The sequence below is a fragment of the Hemiscyllium ocellatum genome, chromosome 47, assembly GCF_020745735.1.
Source record: "Hemiscyllium ocellatum isolate sHemOce1 chromosome 47, sHemOce1.pat.X.cur, whole genome shotgun sequence".
NCBI classification, from domain to species: Eukaryota; Metazoa; Chordata; class Chondrichthyes; order Orectolobiformes; family Hemiscylliidae; genus Hemiscyllium; species Hemiscyllium ocellatum.
Genome location: NC_083447.1, coordinates 3,823,919 through 3,847,036, shown reverse-complemented (window position 1 = coordinate 3,847,036; position 23,118 = coordinate 3,823,919). Strand labels below are relative to the sequence as shown.

The 23,118-nt window shown below is 43.2% G+C and overlaps 1 protein-coding gene across 3 annotated transcripts in view; it reads left to right on the top strand.

Annotated features, from left to right (window-relative positions):
* Positions 1 to 23,118, top strand: part of pak4 (p21 protein (Cdc42/Rac)-activated kinase 4) — a 136,165-nt gene that overhangs the window by 83,951 nt on the left and 29,096 nt on the right. For all 3 annotated transcript variants that reach the window (XM_060855976.1, XM_060855975.1, XM_060855977.1), the window contains one exon: positions 777 to 1,001. In XM_060855976.1, coding sequence (XP_060711959.1) covers positions 798 to 1,001 — 204 coding nt within the window. In that variant the 5' untranslated portion in view covers positions 777 to 797. The remainder of the gene's footprint in view (positions 1 to 776; positions 1,002 to 23,118) is intronic.

Below are 23,118 nucleotides of genomic sequence, written 5' to 3'. Positions count from 1 at the left end.
GAACCTAATCTGAGGTAATCCTCTTCGCTGTCTACTACACCTCCAATTTTGTTGCTGGTAAAGAGTTTGATTGGTGGATTAAAACCCTGTAATTCAGACCCCTCAACAAAGCAGTGGGTTTACCTAACACCACAGGGACTGCAACAGTTCAAGAAAGTGACCCATCACATTCTCATTGGCAATAAATGCTGGCTCTGTCAGCCTGCTCATAAACCATGAATACGTGAAAGAAAAATGTCTGCTGAATTTCTTACTCCTGATCCCATTTTCCATTGTGTATGTACAGGGTGGAAAATGGGATCAGCTGATGCATTTGGGATTTCTGCACTCCATATTTATTGTCCAGGTTCCAACATGGCAATTCAGTAGTTGGGCAGAATATCATGGAACAACCAGCAAGAGTTTATGTGGAGACAGCAAAAACAAAACAATTAGGATTTGTGTAAGATGTAGACCTAACAGCCTCATTATATTGCTGCAGTGTTCAGCTAGCAGTGAAATACTGTAAATGTCGCCTACGTTTTCTGTCATTAATAAATTATAAATTATATTGAAACATCTCTTCAAAACACTTCACGCGTTGAATTTATTCTGGAGTGCAGTGGTTAGGATGTGCTTGTACATTAATTTTTATGGGAAATTTTATGACTCAATATTTTTTAATTTGCGGCCATTTTGCAATGGAATAAGCTAGTGTTTGTAGATTGTAAAGACCCTTGGTGGTTTTATTTTGTGTCTCTTGAGAAGTGGTTTACAGTGACTTTTCACCCTGGCAGGATTTGACGTTCATCTCAACCATGTTCGGAAAGAAGAAAAAGCGAGTCGAGATCTCAGCACCTGTGAATTTTGAGCACCGTGTTCACACTGGCTTCGATCAGCAGGAGCAGAAGTTTACTGGGCTTCCCAGGCAATGGGAGAGCCTCCTCGAAGACACTGCTAAACGTCCTAAACCACTGGTTGATCCGTCGTACATAACACCTATTCAGCTTGCTCCGCGGAAGGTATGTTGCACAGTGGTTACAAGAACTGCCTTAGGATTTAAGATGTGATAAACCATTGATTAATCAAGGATAATTCCATGGCTGTGAAATCTTTGAAGAGAGATGTGTAAATATCTGGGGCTGTTCCCATTGAGAAGGCCAAGAAAAGGATTTCATTATTAAGACCTTTAATGTTGCAGATAGTCAAAGTTTTTTTTTAAAATTGGAGATCCAATGGTAAAGGGTCGTAGAGGGTCAGCAGTTTAAAATTGAATCGAAGTTGGAAAAAAACTTGCACAGTGTCTAGTTGGAATATCAAGTACTTTGCCTCAAGAAATGGTTGAAATGGAGTTTGAGTATCCCAATGCAAGTTTTATAAACCAGACGTATCAAGGAAAGCATAACATAGTTGATTACTTTTCAGTTGTCTTAACAGAGACATAGCGCAGCTAGTGAGGGATAAATGGCATCCTTTGTGTCATAAGCAAATGGCTTTGTTACTTAAAATAATCTTGCAACTGCCAAGGCGCCTACTATTTTTCAAGAACTTTCAAAGATAAATAAAGCGATTTGTCAGAAGCTCCCCAGTGACTGCAGGTAAATATTGCAGTATTGAGCTGTGGCAGATCCCTGAAGTGTGCTGAGCTTGAAGTGCTCACCCAGGCAAATGGGGTCAAGTGTTAGAATTGGCTCTGGTGCTTCAATTGGCTTTCTGAACCGAAGAGGTGTGAATCATCAACATTTTGACCTGTGCTCAATATAATATATCCTCACAATCCCTTGTTCAGGGTTACATTCTGGGTGTGTTCTGATGTAAGTGCTATTCTTAATGTAAGCACCTGATGATGTGTCACTTGTGGGGTAGAAAAACAAAAGAAAGTTCCATTATTGCTTCAGTGTTTTTTTACATTAGGGGCAAACTTTGAGAGACACTTGTCTTGTAAACCCAGAGGAGGGGCTCACAAAATCTATTTATTCACATGAACTTGAATAGATCTTGAGTTGCTGATACTGACACATCCTGGGTGTTCCCATTTAGAATGAATCCTCCAGTGAGGCTGTCAAGGTCATGAAATTTAAACAGAACAAACTAGCAGTAAAGAATTACATGCACCCCTTAGACGAAATGTTTCAACCTTTCCAGAGTCATATTGCTAGGGTTCGGGCAGCTATGTGTGTCTCAAGTTTGGACACTCCACTTTGGTTTGATAATATTTATTTATTTAGAAGAATTGAGTTCTAATGTCATTGTCTGTGTCACTGAGTCTCAATACTGAAGTTTAGCATGAACCAGTATTTATTTCTGGCCAGCCTGATTTAGCATTCTTTAAGCATGGTGACAGTTGCTATGATGTCCAAGCTACTGAGAGCCGTGTTAAGTTGGAGTTTGTTTGCCTGACACAGAATTATACACTTTCTCCTTCTTTGGCACACCTCTGTGTTCTGAGTGCAAAACAGTGTTTAGATAGTTTGGCAATACTGTGGATGCTGGAAATTGGAAAAATAAACAAAGTGTTGGTCAGCAGTTCAGGCAGCATCTGTGCCGAGTGACAGAGTTAACGTTGCAGATTGATGACCTTTTGACAGAATTCACAGGGACTGTTGCTTGCCTAACAAACGCACAAGTATTTTATTAATAATCACTTCAATTGTGTACTGGTTTACTTTGTCTGTTAGATTCAGCGCTTCCCTGAATTCATCCTCAGTGGCATTGACATTCATTGCTTAAATGAATTACCAAATCCAGTGATAAATTGAAAAGAAGTTGATGTCTCAAGTTGCTATCCTATTGATGACTACTTCCTCTTTAAGTGACTGTATCCATTTTGTTTAAGCAACAAAGTTGAAGTGAACTTTGAGGCTAGTTCTTTGATTTTCTGAAGTTACCTAGTGAATGAATGACCTAAAACAAACAAACAAACACAAATTGCTGGAGAGACTCTGGCAGCATCTATGGAAAGAAAACAAAGTTAATGTTTTGAGTCCTGTGAAATTCAGGATTCAAAACCCTAACTCTGCTTTCTCTTCACAGATGCTGCCGGCATTCTGTTTGTTTCCGATCACCAATATCTGCAGTTCTTTGTGTTTTTTGAATGAATGTTGTAACTCCTATGAATTTAAGACATCTGTGTCCCGCGCATCCAAACTTCTAATGGTAATTGTTTGCAAAATGCTTCAACTTTGCAATTTTGTCATCCTCTTGAAACCCAGCCTTTTACTGAAAGTGCCTAAAATCATTGGAATCCTTGTTTGTTTCTGAGATTTTGGAACCACCTTTTCAGGTTTCATTTTCTGTTTGCTCGATTATGAGCTGGTAATGGGTGAAACAGTTTGGAACTGTCAGAACGTGTAAATTGTTTCTGCTGGATATATCCATGCGCCTGATTAAGAATTTAGCCGAAGAAGTAAAGGCAGGAGTAGGGCATGTGGCCCATGAATCTGCTCCACCGTTTTATCTGATCATGTTTATCTCTTAGCCCCAATTCTACTTTCCTGCCTCCTCCCCAGTATCCTTTGATTTATCTCAATCTTGGATTTGTTTAATGGAAGGAATATCCAAAATGTTCTCTGACAGCCAATTACAAAGATGCGCAGTTTTCTGAATGGTGAAATTTCTCCTCATTGTTGTCCTTGGTAATGGGCCAATGATTATCTTGTGAAAGCGCCAGTTCATTCCCCAGCCAGGGAAGGCAACCTCAGCATCTAACCTGTCAAGCCCTCTCAGAATCTTGTATACTTTAATGAGATCACCTCCCATTCTTCTCAGCGCCAGATGGTATAGGCTTACTCTGCCTCTCTTCCCAGGTGCCAGTGTGATGAAACTTCACTCATAGAGATGTGCAGCATGGAAACAGACGCTTTGGTCCAACAGACCTGATATCCTAACCCAATCCAGTCCCACCTGCCAGCACCCAGCCCATTTCCCTCCAAACCCTTCCTATTCATATACCCATCCAAATGCCTTTTAAATGTTGCAATTGTACCAACCTCCACCACTTCCTCTGGCAGCTCATTCCATACATGTCCCACCCCCTGTGTGAAAAAGTTGCCCCTTAGGTCCCTTTTATATCTTTCCCCTCTCACCCTAAACCTATAACCTCTAGTTCTGGACTCCTCAACCCCATGGAAAAGACTTTGTCTATTTACCTTATCCATGCCCCTCATAATTTTATAAACTTTAATAAGGTCACCCCTCAGCCTCCAATGCTCCAGGGAACACAGCCCCAGCCTGTTCAGTCTCTCCCCATAGCTCAAACCCTCCAACTCTGGCAACATCTTTCTAAATCTTTTCTGAACTCCACTACTTCCAAGGCAAGCGCTTCCTTCCTTTTAATCTGAAGAAGCAAGCAGCCGTTATTTGCATCATTTACAATATATCCAATCTTCTGCTGCATTTGGACATGGGAATTGTTGAGAAGCGTGGAGTACTTTGGTCTCACGTCAAGGACTCCCCTAATCTATTGCACCCTTTGCAACCATACATAAAATTCCTTAAATTCTGTGTTTTGTTTGTATACAAGGTCTATGTTAGCTTCCCAAGACTAAGGGAGGCTTTTTTAAAAAATGCGGAGAGAGTAAAGGATTTTCAGTGGGTCAAATTGTTGTTCAAATCACTGTGGACAAATAATGGCAGGTATACACAAGTTTGTGTTTGGTTGTGTAACTGGTTTCTTCAAATAATCAGTTAGTCTTTATCTGTTTTAGGTGGATCCTCTTGTGCAACTACGGTCTAAGATTTTCCCTTTCTCACTCAGGTTCATCTCTCAATTAATTTTTCAGTATTCATGCATTTAGCCATTCCTCGTTAGTCACCTGTTTTTCTATCTCATGATCTGACTATGAATGCTAACGATAAAGAGTCAAACATTGAGGTCATTTTTGTGCACTAAGATATGCTGTCTCTTGATTATGTTTAAAGTGTCTTTAAACTGGAGTAAATGCAGGTTTCTGCAGAGGAGTGGGAGGTGACAGCAGCACTCCATCATGAGGCATAACGAGAATATAATTGAGGAGGAAAAAATGTGCTTTGAGATGGGCCTCACGGAATCTAGTGTCGGCCTGAAGCTGTCTGTGCCTGGGACTGACTGGTACTGAGCTGCACAGACATTCTAGCCAGTGGATTATGTGACTGTAGTTTAGGTTGTCTTCATTAACTTGGCAAAACATTCCTAGATTTTAAAGACATCAGTGTTTAAAAGAAATCTGGCTTCAATAAATGTCTCATTAGGATGATCTCAATTTATATAACCGTCTTTTTCTCAATAGATGGCGTTCAGGAATACAGCGTAGTACAGAATGTTTAATTACATCAGGTCTTTGGTCGATGAAATGTTTTTATCTGGTGAATTGCATTAAGCAGTACAGATTATTTGGGTGTCAAGTCTCTGCACAAATGTCAACATTCATTCTTCTCATCAAGGCACTTGTAAATATTAACAAATCAATAGACACATCTGTTGATGAGGTTTCCTATAAATATTTTAAAGAATTCTGCTTTAATGAGCAGTACTTTGGTATTTTAAACTTAGGCTTAATCCTGGTTTAATTTTGCATGGGGATTGTAAATAGCTGCCCTTTTCAATTCGATTTATTTTGCTGCTGGCCATTTTTAAGACCAAAAACTAGCAAAGAGGAGCAAAGCCTAACACCATCCGTGACTGCTTAGTGATTCACACTGCGAGTAGGGCTGCTAATTGGGGTCGATTATACCTCAGCAGTGGTACATTCAGAAGACAAAGGGGTGGATTTTACAGAGAATAAAGGAATGGTAGCCCTGAAATGGGAGGTGGGGGAGTTGGAAATAAAACTAGATGAATTGTCTGTTTCTCCATTCTCTATCTTGGTTGGACGTGAGGCAAAACAGAGAAATGTGACTGGGGATTTGGGTGGTAATTGTGCCATCACAACCCTTCAGTACTGTAACTGAAGTTTCAGTGGAAGAATTGTAATAATCAGAATAATTGATTGGGGTTGACGAGTAAACAGGTAATCTTCAGTCAGCCTAGGTTTCTTAGAGTGAAAAGTGTTGATGTGCATTAGCGTAGCACTACAATGTAGATATGAGTTTGAAGTTGGTCACATGAAATGAGTTTTGACACTCAGTCACATTTCTTTATGGAGACCCCAAGCAAAGGCTAGTAGCTTTCTTGTGAGAGTGATAGTTGACTGGGATAACTAGAGCTTGCTTTCCCAGGATCCATTCCTGAACAGAAAAGTTAGCTCATCCATCCCTTTGTCACCAAATGTCCGGTATAAACAATTTAAGTGGACAAAATATAGCAGCCAAAATGAGGAGGCGCAGGTGTTGGACTGGGGTGAACAAAGATAAAAATCACAACAGATTATAGTCCAACAGGTTTATTTGGTGGAAATACTAGCTTTGAGGTAGCAGGTAGCTAGTGGACCAGCATCATGAGACACAGAATTTATAGCTCAAGATCATAGTGTCATGCTACTGATACGATATATTGAACAAAGCTAGATTACTGTCAAGTCTTTGATTTTTTTTAGAATGGATTTCAGGTTTCAATTCATTAATATGTAAATCCAAGAACTTCTTTCAAGTCACATTCCCAAGATAACTTAAGGATTTATTTTAAAGAAGTGATAGCTCAGACGACACATTAGAGATTGGATCTTGAGTCAAATATGACCAAACTTTAAACAAAATTAAATTGTTCATGTCTTTGAATAGTTATGGGTATGACTGGTTCATTATAGAGTCATAGCGATGTATAACACAGAACAAAATGTACATTTTGTTTTAGCTCTTGAATATTTTCAGTCTTCTCTATCTTTCAGTTTTTATTTACTAAGTCTTCTATTAACCACTTTCCTCTATGATTTGATTAGATTACCTACTGTGTGGAAACAGGCCCTTCAGCCCAACAAATCCACACCGACCCTTCGAAGAGTAACCCACTCAGACCCATTCCCCTCTGATTAATGCATCTAACAGTACAGACAATTGGGAATGGCCAATTCACCTAAACTGAACATCTGTGGGAGGAAACCGGAGCACCCGGAGGAAGCCCACGCAGACACGGGGAGAATGTGCAAACTCCACACAGACGAGGCATGGTGTAAAGGGCCTTGTGAGGCAGCCGTGGTTTAGTAAGGAATTGGAGTCCCTTGTGAAAGGGAAGAAGGCGGCATATGTAAAGATGAGGCGTGAAGGTTCAGTAGGGGCGATTGAGAGTTATAAGGTAGCCAGGAAGGAGCTAAAGAGGGAGCTAAGAGAAGCGAGAAGGGGACATGAAAAGTCTTTAGCTGGTAGGATTAGGGAAAACCCAAAGGCTTCCTATAGGTATGTCAAGAATAAAAGGATGACTAGGGTAGGTATCGGTCCAGTCAAGGATAGTAGTGGGAAGTTGTGTGTGGAGGCGGAGGAGATTGGAGAGACATTAAATCAGTACTTTTCATCAGTATTCACTCAGGAACAGGACACTGTTGCTGATGTGAATATGGAATCACAAATAATTAGAATGGATGCCCTGGAAATATGCAGGGAAGAGGTTTTGGGAATATTGGAAAGGATGAATATAGATAAGTCTCCTGGGCCTGATGGCATTTACCCCAGGATCCTATGGGAAGCTAGGGAGGAGATAGCAGAGCCATTGGCCTGGATTTTTATGTCGTCGTTGTCAACAGGAATAGTACCAGAGGACTGGAGGATAGCGAATGTGGTCCCATTGTTCAAGAAAGGGAGTAGGGATAGCCCTAGCAACTATAGGCCAGTGAGTCTGACTTCAGTGGTGGGCAAAGTCTTAGAGAGAATGGTAAGGGATAAGATTTATGAACATCTGGGTAGGAATAACGTGATCAGGGATAGCCAGCATGGTTTTGTGAAGGGCAGGTCGTGCCTCACAAACCTTATTGAGTTCTTTGAGAAGGTGACCAAGGAAGTGGATGAGGGTAAAGCAGTAGATGTTGTGTATATGGATTTTAGTAAGGCGTTCGATAAGGTTCCCCATGGTAGGCTTATGCTAAAACTTCGGAGGTATGGCATTGAGGATACATTAGAGGTTTGGATTAGGAATTGGCTGGCTGGAAGGAGACAGAGGGTAGTAGTTGATGGATTATGTTCATCTTGGAGCGCAGTTACTAGCGGTGTACCACAAGGATCTGTTTTGGGACCATTGCTTTTTGTTATCTTTATAAATGATCTAGAGGAAGGACTTGAAAGCTGGGTAAGCAAGTTTGCGGATGACACAAAAGTCGGTGGAGTTGTGGATAGTGAGGAAGGAAGTGGTAGGTTACAGCGGGATATAGATAAGTTGCAGAGCTGGGCGGAAATGTGGCAAATGGAATTCAATGTAGCTAAGTGCGAAGTCGTTCACTTTGGTAGGAATAACAAGATGATGGATTACTGGGCTAATGGTAGGCTACTTGGTAGTGTGGATGAGCAGAGGGATCTTGGTGTCCATGTACACAGATCTCTGAAAGTTGCCACCCAGGTAAATAGTGCTGTGAGGAAGGCATATGGTGTACTGGGCTTTATTGGCAGAGGAATTGAGTTCCGGAGTCCTGAGGTCATGTTGCAGTTGTATAAGACTCTGGTGCGGCCTCATCTGGAGTATTGTGTGCAGTTTTGGTCGCCATACTATAGGAAGGATGTGGAAGCTTTAGAACGAGTGCAGAGGAGGTTTACCAGGATGTTGCCTGGAATGGTAGGAAAATCTTATGAGGAAAGGCTGAGGCACTTGGGGCTGTTCTCATTGGAGAAGAGAAGGTTTAGGGGAGATCTGATAGAAGTGTATAAGATGATTAGGGGTTTAGATAGGGTAGATACTAAGAACCTTTTACCGCTAATGGAGTCAGGTGTTACTAGGGGACATAGCTTTAAATTAAGGGGTGGTAGGTATAGGACAGATGTTAGGGGTAGATTCTTCACACAGCGGGTTGTGAGTTCATGGAATGCCCTGCCCGTATCAGTGGTGAACTCTCCTTCTTTATGGTCATTTAAGCGGGCATTGGATAGGCATTTGGAAGTTATTGGGCTAGTATAGGTTAGGTAGGATTCGGTCGGCGCAACATCGAGGGCCGAAGGGCCTGTACTGCGCTGTATCCTTCTATGTTCTATGTTCTATGAGGCTAGAATTGAACCTGGGACCCTGGTGCTGTGAGGCAGCAGTGCTAAGCACTGAGCCACTGTGCCGCCCCAACCTTTTGATTGTTTTCTTGCCTTCCCTACTATTCTTCACTTTGACGTTTGGAGTAAGACTTGGAAAGGTGGCTTGGCTTTGAGCTGATGAGTGTGAGAAGGTGTGATGTGCACCTACTGCAGGTGTCACTTTGTAAGTTAACTTTTGAAGTCTTGAAGAATACCTTGAAAGGGCAATCTAGATATCCATCCAGTGAGTAGAATAGTGAACTGCTGGTCTGGGTGGTTATCACGTTTTTGTCATTTACCATGTGGGATCTGTTCTGTGTAGACATATCTTAAACTCCTCACAACATTGGCCATATTGTCTGCTTGACTTTCATGTCCAGTAAAAAGGTACCAGTAAGTAAAACATGCATCTCGGTGAATAATTGAACCCAATTGCTCATGCAAGAATTGTACCTTATAGCTGAAAAACAAAGGTTTACTGACTCGTCAAGCAGGTGGGAGAATGTGTTCTTTGGGGCTGAGAAAACAGAGAAATCTTGTACACTAGATTGATATGCACTGTGTCAATAGCTGGTTTCTGACCCTATCTTGTCAAAATGGCATCAATGTTGTTGAAACTGAGGCATGTTATAGCTTGGCAATAAGTGCTGGCGTGGCCACTGATGCCCACATCCCACCAATGAATAAAAAAGAAAAGGAAAATCAGAGTGAATAGCAGGCATCAACAGGCCATTAAACTTCTGCCCAGTAAAGTGAGTAGGTAGCAAATCCTGGCTGGATTTGCATATCTCTGACCCAGTTTAAGTGTGTAAAGTCTAACCTCCAGCTGCTTGATTTTTTTGTTCCCAATTTTCTCATCCTTTAAGACACTGCATAAAAGCCATTATCTTCTGACCAAGGTTTTACTCATCTGACCTACTATCACTTCATATGGCTCAGCCTCATAATTGCTCCTATGAGGCACATTGAAGCTGTTTATTACTTTAAAGGTGCTATATAGCTATTGGTGGTTATTCTATATGAAACTGCAGAGAATTTGAGACTTTTTAAATCATATACAGAAAATTTGGCCTAAATCCATCTTTACTTCTGTTTCTCGCTCTTCTCTGCTAAAACTGTTGACCACTAATGCTGCAGCTCCCTTGTTCCTCAACCCAGTGGCCTTCCTTTATTTGTGAACTGGAGCATTGCCTCCTGTGGCTATTCCCTTCTGTTTTGGGTAGAGACAGCTTCTCAGGAAAACAGAAGTTGTAGTCAGATCTTGGGCACTAAGAATGAATCTTATTTTAAACAGGGTTTGTCAGGATTTAAAAGAATAATTGTTTAGGAAACTCTCCTGTCAAGGGGCACAGGCAGGAGGTTCTGCAGCAGTGAGGATAATATGTTGGTTTCCTGGTGCCAGGGTTAAGGGCATCTCGAGACTTTTGAAGCATATTGTCAAAGGGGAAGGTAAGGAGCTTGAAGTAGTTGTACGCATTGGCAGAAATAACGTAGTTAAGGAAACTAAAAATCACACAACACTAGGGTATAGTCCAGCAGGTTTATTTGGAAATGCAAGCTTTTGGAGCACTGCTCCTTCAGGTAGCTGTGGAGTGGTATCATAAAACAGAATTTATAGCAAACGATTACAGTCTCGTGCAACTGAAACAATAAGATGGATGATCACCTTGATGAGATTGTACTGTAGGTCCCTAACAGTCACTGTGAAATTGAGAAGCAAATATGTAGAGAGCTCTAAAATATTTTTTTTAAATGTTTGTAGTTGTAGGGGACTTGATTTTCAAAACATTGACAAGGACTGCCGTAGTGTTAAGGTTTCGATGATGAAACATTTGTTAAATGTGTTCAAGAAAATTTTCTTTATTGAAATGTAAATGTTTCTACGAGAAAAGGAGCAAAACCTGACCTCTTGGGTAATAAGACAGGGCAAATGTTCATAGAGGAACACTTTGGACTAGTCATCTTAATACTATTTATTTTAAAATAGTTATGGAAATGGATAAGTTTTCCATAAAAGTTAAAAGTTTTTAAGCATGGTAAGGCAAATTTCAAGGGGATAAGACAAGAACTTTTAAAATTTGATTGGAGTAGATTGGTTGCAGGTAAAGGGATGACTGACAAGTGGGAGGCTTTCAAAATTGTGATAATGAGAGGTTAGAGACTTTATGCTCCTATTAGAGTGAAAAAGCAAGGTTGATTTGATTGGGGGAAATGGGTGATTATAGATATTAAGATTCTAGTCAAGAGTAAAAAAGAATCATGTATTAGTTCAGAAAAGATTTCCAAGGATGTTGCCAGGGTTGGAGGATTTGAACTATAGGGAGAGGTTGAATAGACTAGGGCTGTTTTTCTGGGAGCATCGAAGGCTGAGGGTGATCTTTTAGAGGTTTATAAAATCACGAGGGCCATAGATAGGATAAATCTGCAAAGTCTTTTCTCTGGGGTGCAGGAGTCCAGAATTAGAGGGCATAGGTTTAGGGTGAGAGGGGAATGATACAAAAGAGACTTAAGGGGCAACTTTTTCATGCAGAGGGTGGAATGTGTATGAAATGAGCTGCCAGAGAGAGTGGTGGAGGCTGGTACATTTAAAAGGCATTTGGGTGGATATATGAATAGGAAGAATTTGGAGGGATATGGGCTGGGTGCTGACATGTGGGTCTAGATTAGGTTGGGATATCTGGTCCGCATGGGCGGGTTGGACCGAAGGGTTTGTTTCCATGCTCTACATCTGTATGACTGAGATATAGATAATTGGGATCGACTGAATTTCTTGAAGAGTATAAGAGTGTATGGGCATACTTTAGAAGGAAATTAGGAAGGCAAAGAGGGGATATACTATAGCTTTGGTAGATAAGGTTAAAGATAATCCAAAAAAGATTTTACAGATATATTAAGAGCAGGAGAGCAAATAGAGAGAAAGAAGTCGCCTTAAAGATCAACGAGGTCACCTTTCCTTTGTGTTGAACCTCAGAAGATGGGAGAGATATCAAATGAATATTTTGCGTCAGTTTTTACTGTTGAGAAAGGAATGGAGGTTGGAGAACTTGGAAGTAAATCCTGATGTTTTGAAAATAGTCCATATAACAGAAGAGGAAGTGCTGCATGTCTTGGAAAACATAAAGGTAGGTAAATTTCCAGGAACTGACCACGTGATACTCCAGGGCATTTTGGGAAGTTAGAGAAGAAATTGCAAGACACTTAGCAAAAATATTTGTATCATTTATAAACACAGGTGAAGCACCAGAGGGCTGGAGGATGGCTGATGTTGAGCCAATGTTTAAGAAAGGTTGTAAGGAGAAGCCTGGAAACTATAGATCTGTGAGTCTGACATTGGTGGTGGAAAAGTTATTGGAAGTGATTCTGAAAGATAGGATTTACATACATTTGGAGAGGCAAGGATTGTTTAGGAATAGTCAGCATGGTTTGGTGTGAGAAAAATTGTCTCTCAAACTTAAATAGAGTTTGTTTAATGAAGTAACCAAAAAGATCGATGAGGGCAGAGTTATTTACTTGGACTTCAGTAAAGCCTTTGACAAGGTTCCACATGGTAGACTAATTAGAAAGTTAGGTCACATGGGATTCAGGATGAACTTGCCAGTTGGATACAAAATTGGCTTTATGGGAGAAGACAGGTGGTGGTGGAGGTTGTTTTTCAGACTGGAGGCATGTGACCAGCCATGTTCCACAGGGATCGGTACTGGGTCCACTTTTGTTTGTCATTTATATAAATTATTTGGATGAGATTATAGGAGGAATGGTTAGTAAGTTTGCAGATGACACTAAAATTAGTGGTAGAGTGGACAGTGAAGAAGCTATTTAAGATTGCAAAGAGATCTTGATTAACTGAGGATCTTCTCCCAAACTTTGAAGATCTTGATCAACTGAGGAATAGCAGATGGAGTTTAATTTGGATAAATGTGAAGTATTGTATTTAGGTAAAACAAACAAGCACAGGAATGGTGCAATTAATGGTAGGGCCCTGAGTAGTGTTGTAGAAAAAAGATCTAGTGGATCAAGTATACAATTCTTTGAAATTTGCATCACTGGTCGACACGGTGGTAAACAAGACGTTTAGTATGCATGCCTTCATTGATCAGATATTTGAGTATAGAAGTTGGGATGTTATGTTGAGGTTACTGGACGTTGGTGAGGTCTCTTCTGGAGTACTGTGTACAGTTTTTGTCTCCTTGCTTTAAGAAGAATATTAAATGGGAAAGGATTCAGAAAAAGATCTATCAAGATGCTGCCAGGAATGATGGGTTTTTAGGTATAAAAATAGACTGGAAAGGCTGTGACCTTTTTCACTGGAGTGTCAGAGGTTCAGGGGTGACCTTATTGAGGTTTATAAAATCATGTAGGACATAGATAAGATGAATGACAAGGATCTTTTCCTTAGGCTAAATGAATTCAAAACTAGGAGGCATATTTTTAAGGTGAGAGGAGAAAAATTTTAAAGGGACATGAGGGGCAACTTTTTTTTTTACAGAATGGTTCGTGTGTGGAATGAACTACCCCCAGTCCCTTGTTCACAGTGACTGAGTGGGCCTCATGAGATTAATGCTGTAGTGCTCCTGATTTGGTAATTGCATTGTGAATCGCATGTATTTCTATGTAAATAGAAAAGCTTACTTGTAATGTACAAAGGAACTACTATTCTCCATAATTAAGGCCACTGCCTTATTGTGATTGAATTGGCCAAATTCCATTTTTATTACGTGTTAGTCAAGTGTTTTTATTGGTCTTTTGGGTATCGCATTCTGAAATTCTGTCTTAATTTAGGCACCTTTCATTACCAAATGGAGCTGTGTTGCTTAACAGAATGCAATATGATGTGGATTTTTGTAATTCCCTGAATCCAGATTCTGTTTCCAGTACAGCTGTGACCTGTAGGAAATGCATGTGTGTTAGCCTTAATCTAATGATTGTGTTTGCACGCATAGGCGGTTCTCACCAGTGTTTTACTGTCATATTCCTGTTATCTATTCATTTCTCTCCACTTAAAAAAAAATCTCTTGAGATTTGGAGTGGGGAGGGGTCAGTTGAAAATTTCAGAGTTGAAATTAACCAGTTGTCACTCAATGAAGATATTCAGAGTGAGATGACCTGAATAGCCTCCGTTTGGTCCTTGGTTGTGTCCTACAGATAAATATTCCAATTCTGTATAAAAATAGCAAATTTTCATTCAATGTCTACTCTAAGTGTACAGTTTTGAGACATCCAGGCAAGCAGCCACATATTAACCCAAGCATTACGTGTAATCAAAGCATTGCTGTTATGCCGTAGAACAGGAAAGTTCAATTACAGGAGAATTATAACCCCATTTATCCTGTTTCTGACTTAATCCCGCATGCCTATCCTGTCACCATATTCCTTTATTCTCCTTTCTACCACCTTTCCGACTGATTCTTAACTTTAGTCATCAACACCAATACGGTCTCAACGATATAGTATCCACAATTACAGCAGGTAACTATTGTGTTCCTGAAATGTAATACTGGTCATTTGTCATCAGCATATTGCAACTGATTTCAAAGGTGCTTCTAATAATGTATTATACCTGCCAGTGTTGTGTAAGGTTGACACAGAATTGCATAATATTTACATGACAGGAGCAGACAGTTTGGCCCAACTGGTCTGTTTTAATACAAATGCACCATCCCCACAGACTTCATCCAACCTAATTAATATTCCCTTCTAATCCTTTCTTAACTGTGTGTAATGTACTGGTGCTAGTTGTCTTGACTACCAACTATAGTAATGAGTTCCACATTCTCACCACTCTGAGTGAAGGTTACTCCTGACTTCCTTATTGGATGTAATTACCTTCTTATATAGACTATCTTCCAAATGCATCTAATTTCAGACTCCTTCAGAAATGACAATATCCCTATATCTATCATTTGTGTTCTGGAAACAATTCCCTGCAAATGGCAGATGATGTGAGATCAATGAGATGAATAAAACTGAGATACATTATTGTTAGCCAAAAGGCAGAAGGATACAGAATTAAGTCTCTCAGGTCAACCATAATCTCGTTAAGTGGCGCAACAAAGGCTTTATTTTTATTCATTTGTGTTGCTGGCAGGCCAGCATTTGTTGCCCTTGAGAAGGTGGGGGTGAACTGCCATTTTGAACCCCTGCAGTCCATGTGCTGTAGTTTGACCCACAATGCCCCTTAGGGAGGTAATTCCAGGATGTCTACCCATGACAGTGATATATTTCCAAGGCAGGATGGTGAGTGGCTTGCAGGGGAACTTGCGTGGAGTGGTGTTTCCACAAACCTGCTGCCCTTGTCCTTCTAGATAGAAGCAGTCGTGGATTTGGAAGTTGGTGTCTCAGGATCTTGGATGAATTTCTGCAGTGCACCTTGTAGATGCTTTACTGCTGCTACTGAGCATCGGTGTTGGAGGGAATCAATGTTTATGGATGTAGTACCAATCGAGCGGGGCTGCATCGTCCTGGATGGTGTCACACTTCTTGAGTGGTGTTGGAGCTGCACCCATCCAAGCAAGTGGGGAGTATTCAATTGCGCCCCTGTCTTGTGCCAATGGACGGGCTTTAGGGAGTCAGCAGATGAGTTACTCCACACAGTATTCCTATCTCTGACCTGTTCCTGTAGCCAGTGTGTTTATTGCTGAGTCCAGTTGAATTTCTGGTCAATGGTAACCCTCACAGGATATTGTTAATGGAATATTTAGTGATAGTAGTACCATTGAATGTCAAGGGGCGGCAGTTAGATTGTCTCTTGTTGGTGATGGTCATAACGTGACCATTTGTGTGGTGCAAACATCACTTGCCACTTGTCTGCCCAAGCCTGGATATTGTCCCGATCTTGTCGCATTTGGACATGGTCTGCTTCAGTGTCTGAGGAGTCGCAAATGGTGCTGAACATTGTGCAGTCATCTGCAAATATCCCAACTTCTGATGTTATGATGGAGGGAAGGTCATTGCTGAAGTAGCTGTGAAGTTGGTTGGGCCTAGGACACTATCCTGAGGAACTCCTGCAGAGATGTCCTGGAGCTGAGATGACTGACCTCTAACAACCACAACCATTTTTCTATGTGCCTGGTATGATTCCAATCAATGGTGAGTTTGCCTCTTAATACCCATTCATTTTAGTTTTGCTAGGGCGTCAGTTTAAGATAGCATTACTGATCAGCAAATAGCTCCAAGCACCCGCAGCCTGTCCCTATCCGGAAAAGCCATTGGATGACTCCCTCTCTGCAGAGGAAACTCAATAGGGATTCAGGCAGCTTTCCTGAGCAGCCAATCTTGATTCACTACTTTTTACCTGCTACGTCCAGTGCGTTGTCCCCCTCCACATCCAGCTCAACACAAGTTGCTGTAATGTGCAACGAGGTCACTGTGAATTTTCGAAGGAAGTATCCATTTAATCAATTGAATGAGCATCTGAAATGCTGTGAAGGTTTTAAAAGAACAAAAGTCAATAGACATTATTTAATGTATGGGTCAAAAGGGACGCAAATGACATGGAATATTGGCGAAAGTAAGTTTTGACCGGGACTTTAAAAACTTAACAATGCTGAAATCATACAATTCTTTCGTTAGATGTTACCTTAAAACGGAGTACAATTTGTCCCGGCCCAGTGTATTTTAAATATGCTGATAGGAGGCTCAGGTCCACAGGCTTTTGCAAGGGCACTGTTTCCTTTCCATTCCTACTGCCGTGCCCATAGTCCTTGAAGTTGGTGACAGTGAGGGGAGAGACCTCGCACTGAACCTTTGCGGTCTTGATGGCTGTGGAGACTGGATCCTGCAACTTATCAGAAACGTGTCATTCATTTGCATTTTATTGCCAGACTTTGGCTGTGCAATGAACACTGTATTGCAGTTGTGATAGGTGGTTCTTTTATCAGTTTCAAGCCGCCCAGTGATAACATAATTTCTGCTGATTTGTAAGTGCTTTAGCATATTGATTACAGCCAGAATGGTGTTTTAAAGAAAACGCTGCACACTTACAGAAATGGTGCATGGAAACCACGAATAACAGCGCCCTAAGTAAGGTAGGTTAGCTAAGATCATGTATTAAATAAAATCCCAATCAGAACAAGTGCCTGGGTAGCAATGGTTAAATGGGACCAGATTCTACTGCTGCTTTCTCTGTCCACTGTACAGCCCCTCCCCCATCCCTGACTTATTCTTTCTTCAACTGCCATTCTGGTCACATTCCGTTGAGCTTAGAGATCTATGATTTGGGTAACGAGAAGAGGAAGGAATCTGCCTTCGCACAAAGTTGGCTGTGATTCGAGACTCAATGACAGGGTGGTGGGAGCAGGAGCCAGTCGCATTGTTTCTGAGCTGTGTTTATTTCTGTAGAGTGGCCAGTTTTCTTGCTGTTTCCCACGTTGGGACTCTGGAGCCTGGGAGAAGCTGTCCCTGATCAGAGTATGTCAACAGCTTTGTAATAGCAATAGCTATTCAGTCTACCCTACTTTACACCTGATTATGCATAAGCATGTGTAAAATTATCCCTATATAACAGGTATCCTTTCATCCCTCATAATAGCTGAGCAAGAAATTCACTTTCCACTTTTTGCTTAAGGCAGTTCTTATCATATACAGTGGACTTCACAGATTAATCTGCTCCCAGTTGGTTTAAATTTGATTTTGTACTTCTGCTTCTCTGTCTGTGTGTGTGTGCCTGTGCCCATCTCTCTCTGCCCCCCCTCTCTCTCTGCCCCCCCGCCCCTCTCTCTGCCCCCCTCTCTCTGCCCCCCCTCTCTCTGCCCCCCTCTCTCTCTGCCCCCCTCTCTCTCTGCCCCCCTCTCTCTCTGCCCCCCCTCTCTCTCTGCCCCCCCTCTCTCTCTGCCCCCCCCTCTCTGCCCCCCCCCTCTGCCCCCCCTCTCTCTCTGCCCCCCTCTCTCTCTGCCCCCCCTCTCTCTCTGCCCCCCTCTCTCTCTGCCCCCCTCTCTCTCTGCCCCCTCTCTCTCTGCCCCCTCTCTCTCTGCCCCCTCTCTCTCTGCCCCCTCTCTCTCTGCCCCCTCTCTCTCTGCCCCCTCTCTCTCTGCCCCCTCTCTCTCTGCCCCCTCTCTCTCTGCCCCCTCTCTCTCTGCCCCCTCTCTCTCTGCCCCCTCTCTCTCTGCCCCCTCTCTCTCTGCCCCCTCTCTCTCTGCCCCCTCTCTCTCTGCCCCCTCTCTCTCTGCCCCCTCTCTCTCTGCCCCCCCTCTCTCTGCCCCCCCTCTCTCTGCCCCCCCTCTCTCTGCCCCCCCTCTCTCTGCCCCCCCTCTCTCTGCCCCCCCTCTCTCTGCCCCCCCCTCTCTCTGCCCCCCCTCTCTCTGCCCCCCCTCTCTCTGCCCCCCCTCTCTCTGCCCCCCCTCTCTCTGCCCCCCCCTCTCTCTGCCCCCCCCTCTCTCTGCCCCCCCTCTCTCTGCCCCCCCTCTCTCTGCCCCCCCTCTCTCTGCCCCCCCCTCTCTCTGCCCCCCCCTCTCTCTGCCCCCCCCTCTCTCTGCCCCCCCCTCTCTCTGCCCCCCCCTCTCTCTGCCCCCCCCCTCTCTCTGCCCCCCCCTCTCTCTGCCCCCCCCTCTCTCTGCCCCCCCCTCTCTCTGCCCCCCCCCTCTCTCTGCCCCCCCCCCTCTCTGCCCCCCCCTCTCTCTGCCCCCCCTCTCTCTGCCCCCCCCTCTCTCTGCCCCCCCCTCTCTCTGCCCCCCCCTCTCTCTGCCCCCCCCCTCTCTCTGCCCCCCCCTCTCTCTGCCCCCCCCTCTCTCTGCCCCCCCCTCTCTCTGCCCCCCCTCTCTCTGCCCCCCCTCTCTCTGCCCCCCCCTCTCTCTGCCCCCCCCTCTCTCTGCCCCCCCCTCTCTCTGCCCCCCCCTCTCTCTGCCCCCCCTCTCTCTGCCCCCCCTCTCTCTGCCCCCCCTCTCTCTGCCCCCCCTCTCTCTGCCCCCCCCTCTCTCTGCCCCCCCCCCTCTCTGCCCCCCCTCTCTCTCTGCCCCCCTCTCTCTCTCTCTCTCTGTGCCCCCCCTCCCCCTCTCTCTCTGTGCCCCCCCTCTCTCTCTCTCTGCCCCACCCCCACCGAGTCTCTGTGTGTGTCTCTCTGAAACAATGAGAAACTGAGTGTGGTGAGCCAGAGATCTGGTTAAAGAAGCAGTAGCCAGTTTGCCAGGAATATTGATAAATATTTCTGAGAGACTGCAAATTTACTTTTTATTTTCAAATGTTTACCCTGCAATGCACATTACTTGAGCAGCAAATCCATCTGAGATTTTATCAGATTTCCAGAATCTATTGTCAACAGTTGAAGTCTGTCAGTGAAATGCTGGGGCTGAGCGGCTAGCTTTCTCATCTGAGTCAGAAGGTTGTGGATTAAAACCCTGCTCTAGTCACTTGGGCATAGATCCTTGGCTAAAACTCCCAGTGAAGTTACTGAGGGAGTATGGCACTGTCGAAGGTGGACTAGGAGAAAGTGAGGACTGCAGATGTTGGAGACCAGAGTTGAAAAGTGTAGTACTGGAAAAACACAGCAGGCCAGGCAGCATCCGAGGAGCAGGAGAATCTTATGCCCGAAACGTCGATTCTCCTGCTCCTCGGATGCTGCCTGGCCTGCTGTGTTTTTCCAGCACCACACTTTTCATCTGTCGAAGGTGGGTCAAATTGTTAGTCTTGTAAGAACATAAGGAATAGGAACAGGAGTAGGCCATCTGGCCTATCAAGCTGCTCCAACAATCAATAAGATTATGCCTGATGTTTTCGTGGACTCAGCTCTACTTACCTGACTGCTCACCCTAATCCTTAACTCCTTCCCTATTCAAAATCTATCTATCTTTACATTAAAAACATTCAATGAGGTAGCGTCAACTGCTCCACTGGGCAGAGTATTTCACAGATAAGACAAAGCTTTAGGGAAGGGAAACTACTGAAAATGTGTTGCTGGAAAAGCGCAGCAGGTCAGGCAGCATCCAAGGAACAGGAGAATCGACGTTTCGGGCATGAGCCAAACTGCCAACCTTACCTTGTCTGGCTGTGTGGGATTCCAGACCCTCGGGAATGTGGTTGATTCTTAATTGCCCTCTCGGAAATTAGTGATGGGCAGTAAATACTGGCCTAAATGTTCGCAGGTAAAGGGACGGCTGGAAAATGGGAAGCCTTCAGAAATGAGATAACGAGAGCCCAGAGACAGTATATTCCTGTTAGGATGAAAGGAAAAGCTGGCAGGTGGAGGGAATGATGGATGCCTAGAGAAATTGAGGGTTAGGTTAAGAAAAGGATAGAAGCATACATCAGGTATAGACAGGAGAGATCGAGTGAATCCTTAGAAGAGTATAAAGGCAGTAGGAGTATACTTAAGAGGGAAATCAGGAGGGCAAAAAGGGGACATGAGATAGCTTTGGCAAATAGGGTTAAGGAAAATCCAAAGGGATTTTATAAATACATTAAGGACAAAAGAGTAACTAAGGAGAGAATAGGGCCCCTCAAAGATTAGCACTTTGTGTGGAGTCGCAGGAGATGGGGGAGATACTAAATGAGTGTTTTGCATCAGTGTTTACTGTGGAGAAGGACATGGAAGATATAGACTGTAGGGAAACAGATGGTGACTTCTCTGTAATATGGACATTTATCAGGGAGGAAGTGCTGGATATCTTGAAATGCATAAAGATGGATAAATCCCTAGGACCTGATCGGGTGTAGGGTCGAAGAGTGTGGTGCTAGAAAAGCACAGCAGGTCGCAGCATTCGAGGAGCAGGAAAATCGGCATTTTGGGTAATAGCTCTTCATAAGGAATGAGGCTTTTACCTGAAATGTCGCTTTTCCTGCTCCTAGGATGCTACCTGACCTGCTGTACTTTTCTAGCACCACACACTCAACTCTAATCTCCAGCATCTGCAGTCTTCACTTTCACCTATCTGATCAGGTGTACCCTAGTACTCTGTGGGAAGCTAGGGAAGTGATTGCTGGGCCTCTTGCTGAAGACTGGAGGTTGGCTAACGTGGTACCATTATTTAAGAAAGTGGTAAGGACAAGCCAGGGAACTAGAGACCGGTGAGCCGGACGTCAGTGGTGGGCAAGTTGTTGGAGGGAATCTTGAGAGACATGATTTACACAAATTTGAAAAGGCAAGGACTGATTAGAGATAATCAACATGGCTTTGTGTATGGGAAATCATGTCTCTTGAACTTGGTTGAGTTTTTTGAAAAAGTAACAAAGACAATTGATGAGGGCAGAGCAGTGACGTGATCTATATAGACTTCAGTAAGGCATTCAACAAGGTTCCCCATGGTAGACTAGTTAGCAAGGTTAAAACTCATGGAATACATGGAGAACTAGCCATTTGGATACAGAACTGGCTCAAAGGTAGAAGACAGGATGATGATGGAGGGTTATTTTTCAGACTGGAGGCCTGTGATCAGTGGAGTGCCACAAGGATTGGAGCAGGGTCCACTACGTTTTGTCATTTATATAAATTATTTGGATATGAACATAGGAGGTAGAGTTAGTGTCATCTGCAAACTTACTAAAATTGGAGGTGTAGTGGACAACGAAGACGATTATCTCAGATTATAAAAGGATCTAGATCACATGGGGCAATGGGCTGAGAAGTGGCAGATGGCGTTTAATTTAGATAAATGTGAGGTGCTGCATTTTGGAAAAGCAAATCTTAGCAGGACTTACACACTAATGGTAAGGTCCTAGGGAGTGTTGCTGAACAAAGAGACCTTGGAGTGCAGGTTCTTAGCTCCTTGAAAGTGGAGTCGCAGGAGGCAGGATAGTGAAGAAGGCATTTGGTATGCTTTCCTTTATTGGTCAGAGCATTGAGTATAGAAGTTGGGAGGTCATGTTGCACATGTACGGAACATTGGTTAGGCCACTTTTGGAATATTGCGTGCATTTCTGGTCTCCTTTCTATTGGGAGGATGAAGTGAAACTTGAAAGGGTAGAAAAGGGTTACCAGAATGTTGCCAGGGTTGGAGGATTTGAGCTATAGGCGAAGATTGAATAGGCTGGGGCTGTTTTCCCTGGAGCGTTGGAGGCTGAGGGATGACCTTATAGAGGTTTATAAAATCACGAGGGGCATGGAAGGATAGGAAAGACAAAGTCTTTTCCCTGTGGTAGGGGAGTCCAGAACTAGAGGGCATAGGTTTAGAGTGAGAGAAGAAAGATATAAAAGGGACCTGAAAGGCAATTTTTTCACTTCGAGGGTAGTGCGTGTATGGAATGAGCTGCCTGAGGAAGTGGTAGAGGCTAGTACAATTGCAACATTTAAAAGGTATCTGGATCGATAAATGAATATGAAGGGTTTCAAGGAATGCGCGCCAAGATCTGGCAAATGGGACTAGATTAGGTTGGGATATCTGGTCGGCATGGATGAGTTGGACCGAAGGGTCTGTTTCCGTGCTGTACGTTTCTATGACTCTAACCAGTGATGCCCTCATCCCATTAATGAATAATAAGATGAATAATTCACAAATTAATTTTCTGTGAATTTTTATATGCATGTCATTGTGGGGTAACAACATTGAGTGAGACATTTGAGACTCAATAGGCATTATATATGCAGAGATGAGATAAAATACACTTTAAATGCAAGGCTGTTAAGGGGAATTACAGATACCATTCTGGATACAAAAGCAATAAATTAAGATAGAGGAGGTGAGGGTCCATTCAGGTACGCCCTTGTAATCATTGTGTGTAACTTATGATGTAAGTTATTTACTAGACCAATGTTCATCACCAATACCTTATCTCTGCTCTTACCCTCTTCCACTTCCGGAATTCCAGGGAATTTCATTTTGTCAGTATGAGCAGGGAATAAGCAGAGAGCATTTTTTTCAATTTTTGTCGCAAAAAATGAATTTGAAACAACTGCTGTTCTCTGCACAGTTGTACTTACTCTTCTTTGACTTGATCATACACCAGTCATTATTTAGTCCGAGTAACTTGTGGTTTGGGAGAACAAATGACTATTAGTAAAACATCCTGTGTGACGCTTTGGGAGCAGTAACTGCTGCTGCAGCTGTTGTGTGTCAGTGAATCAGATGTGCTGCAGAACATTGAGTGAAAATGATACCAAAT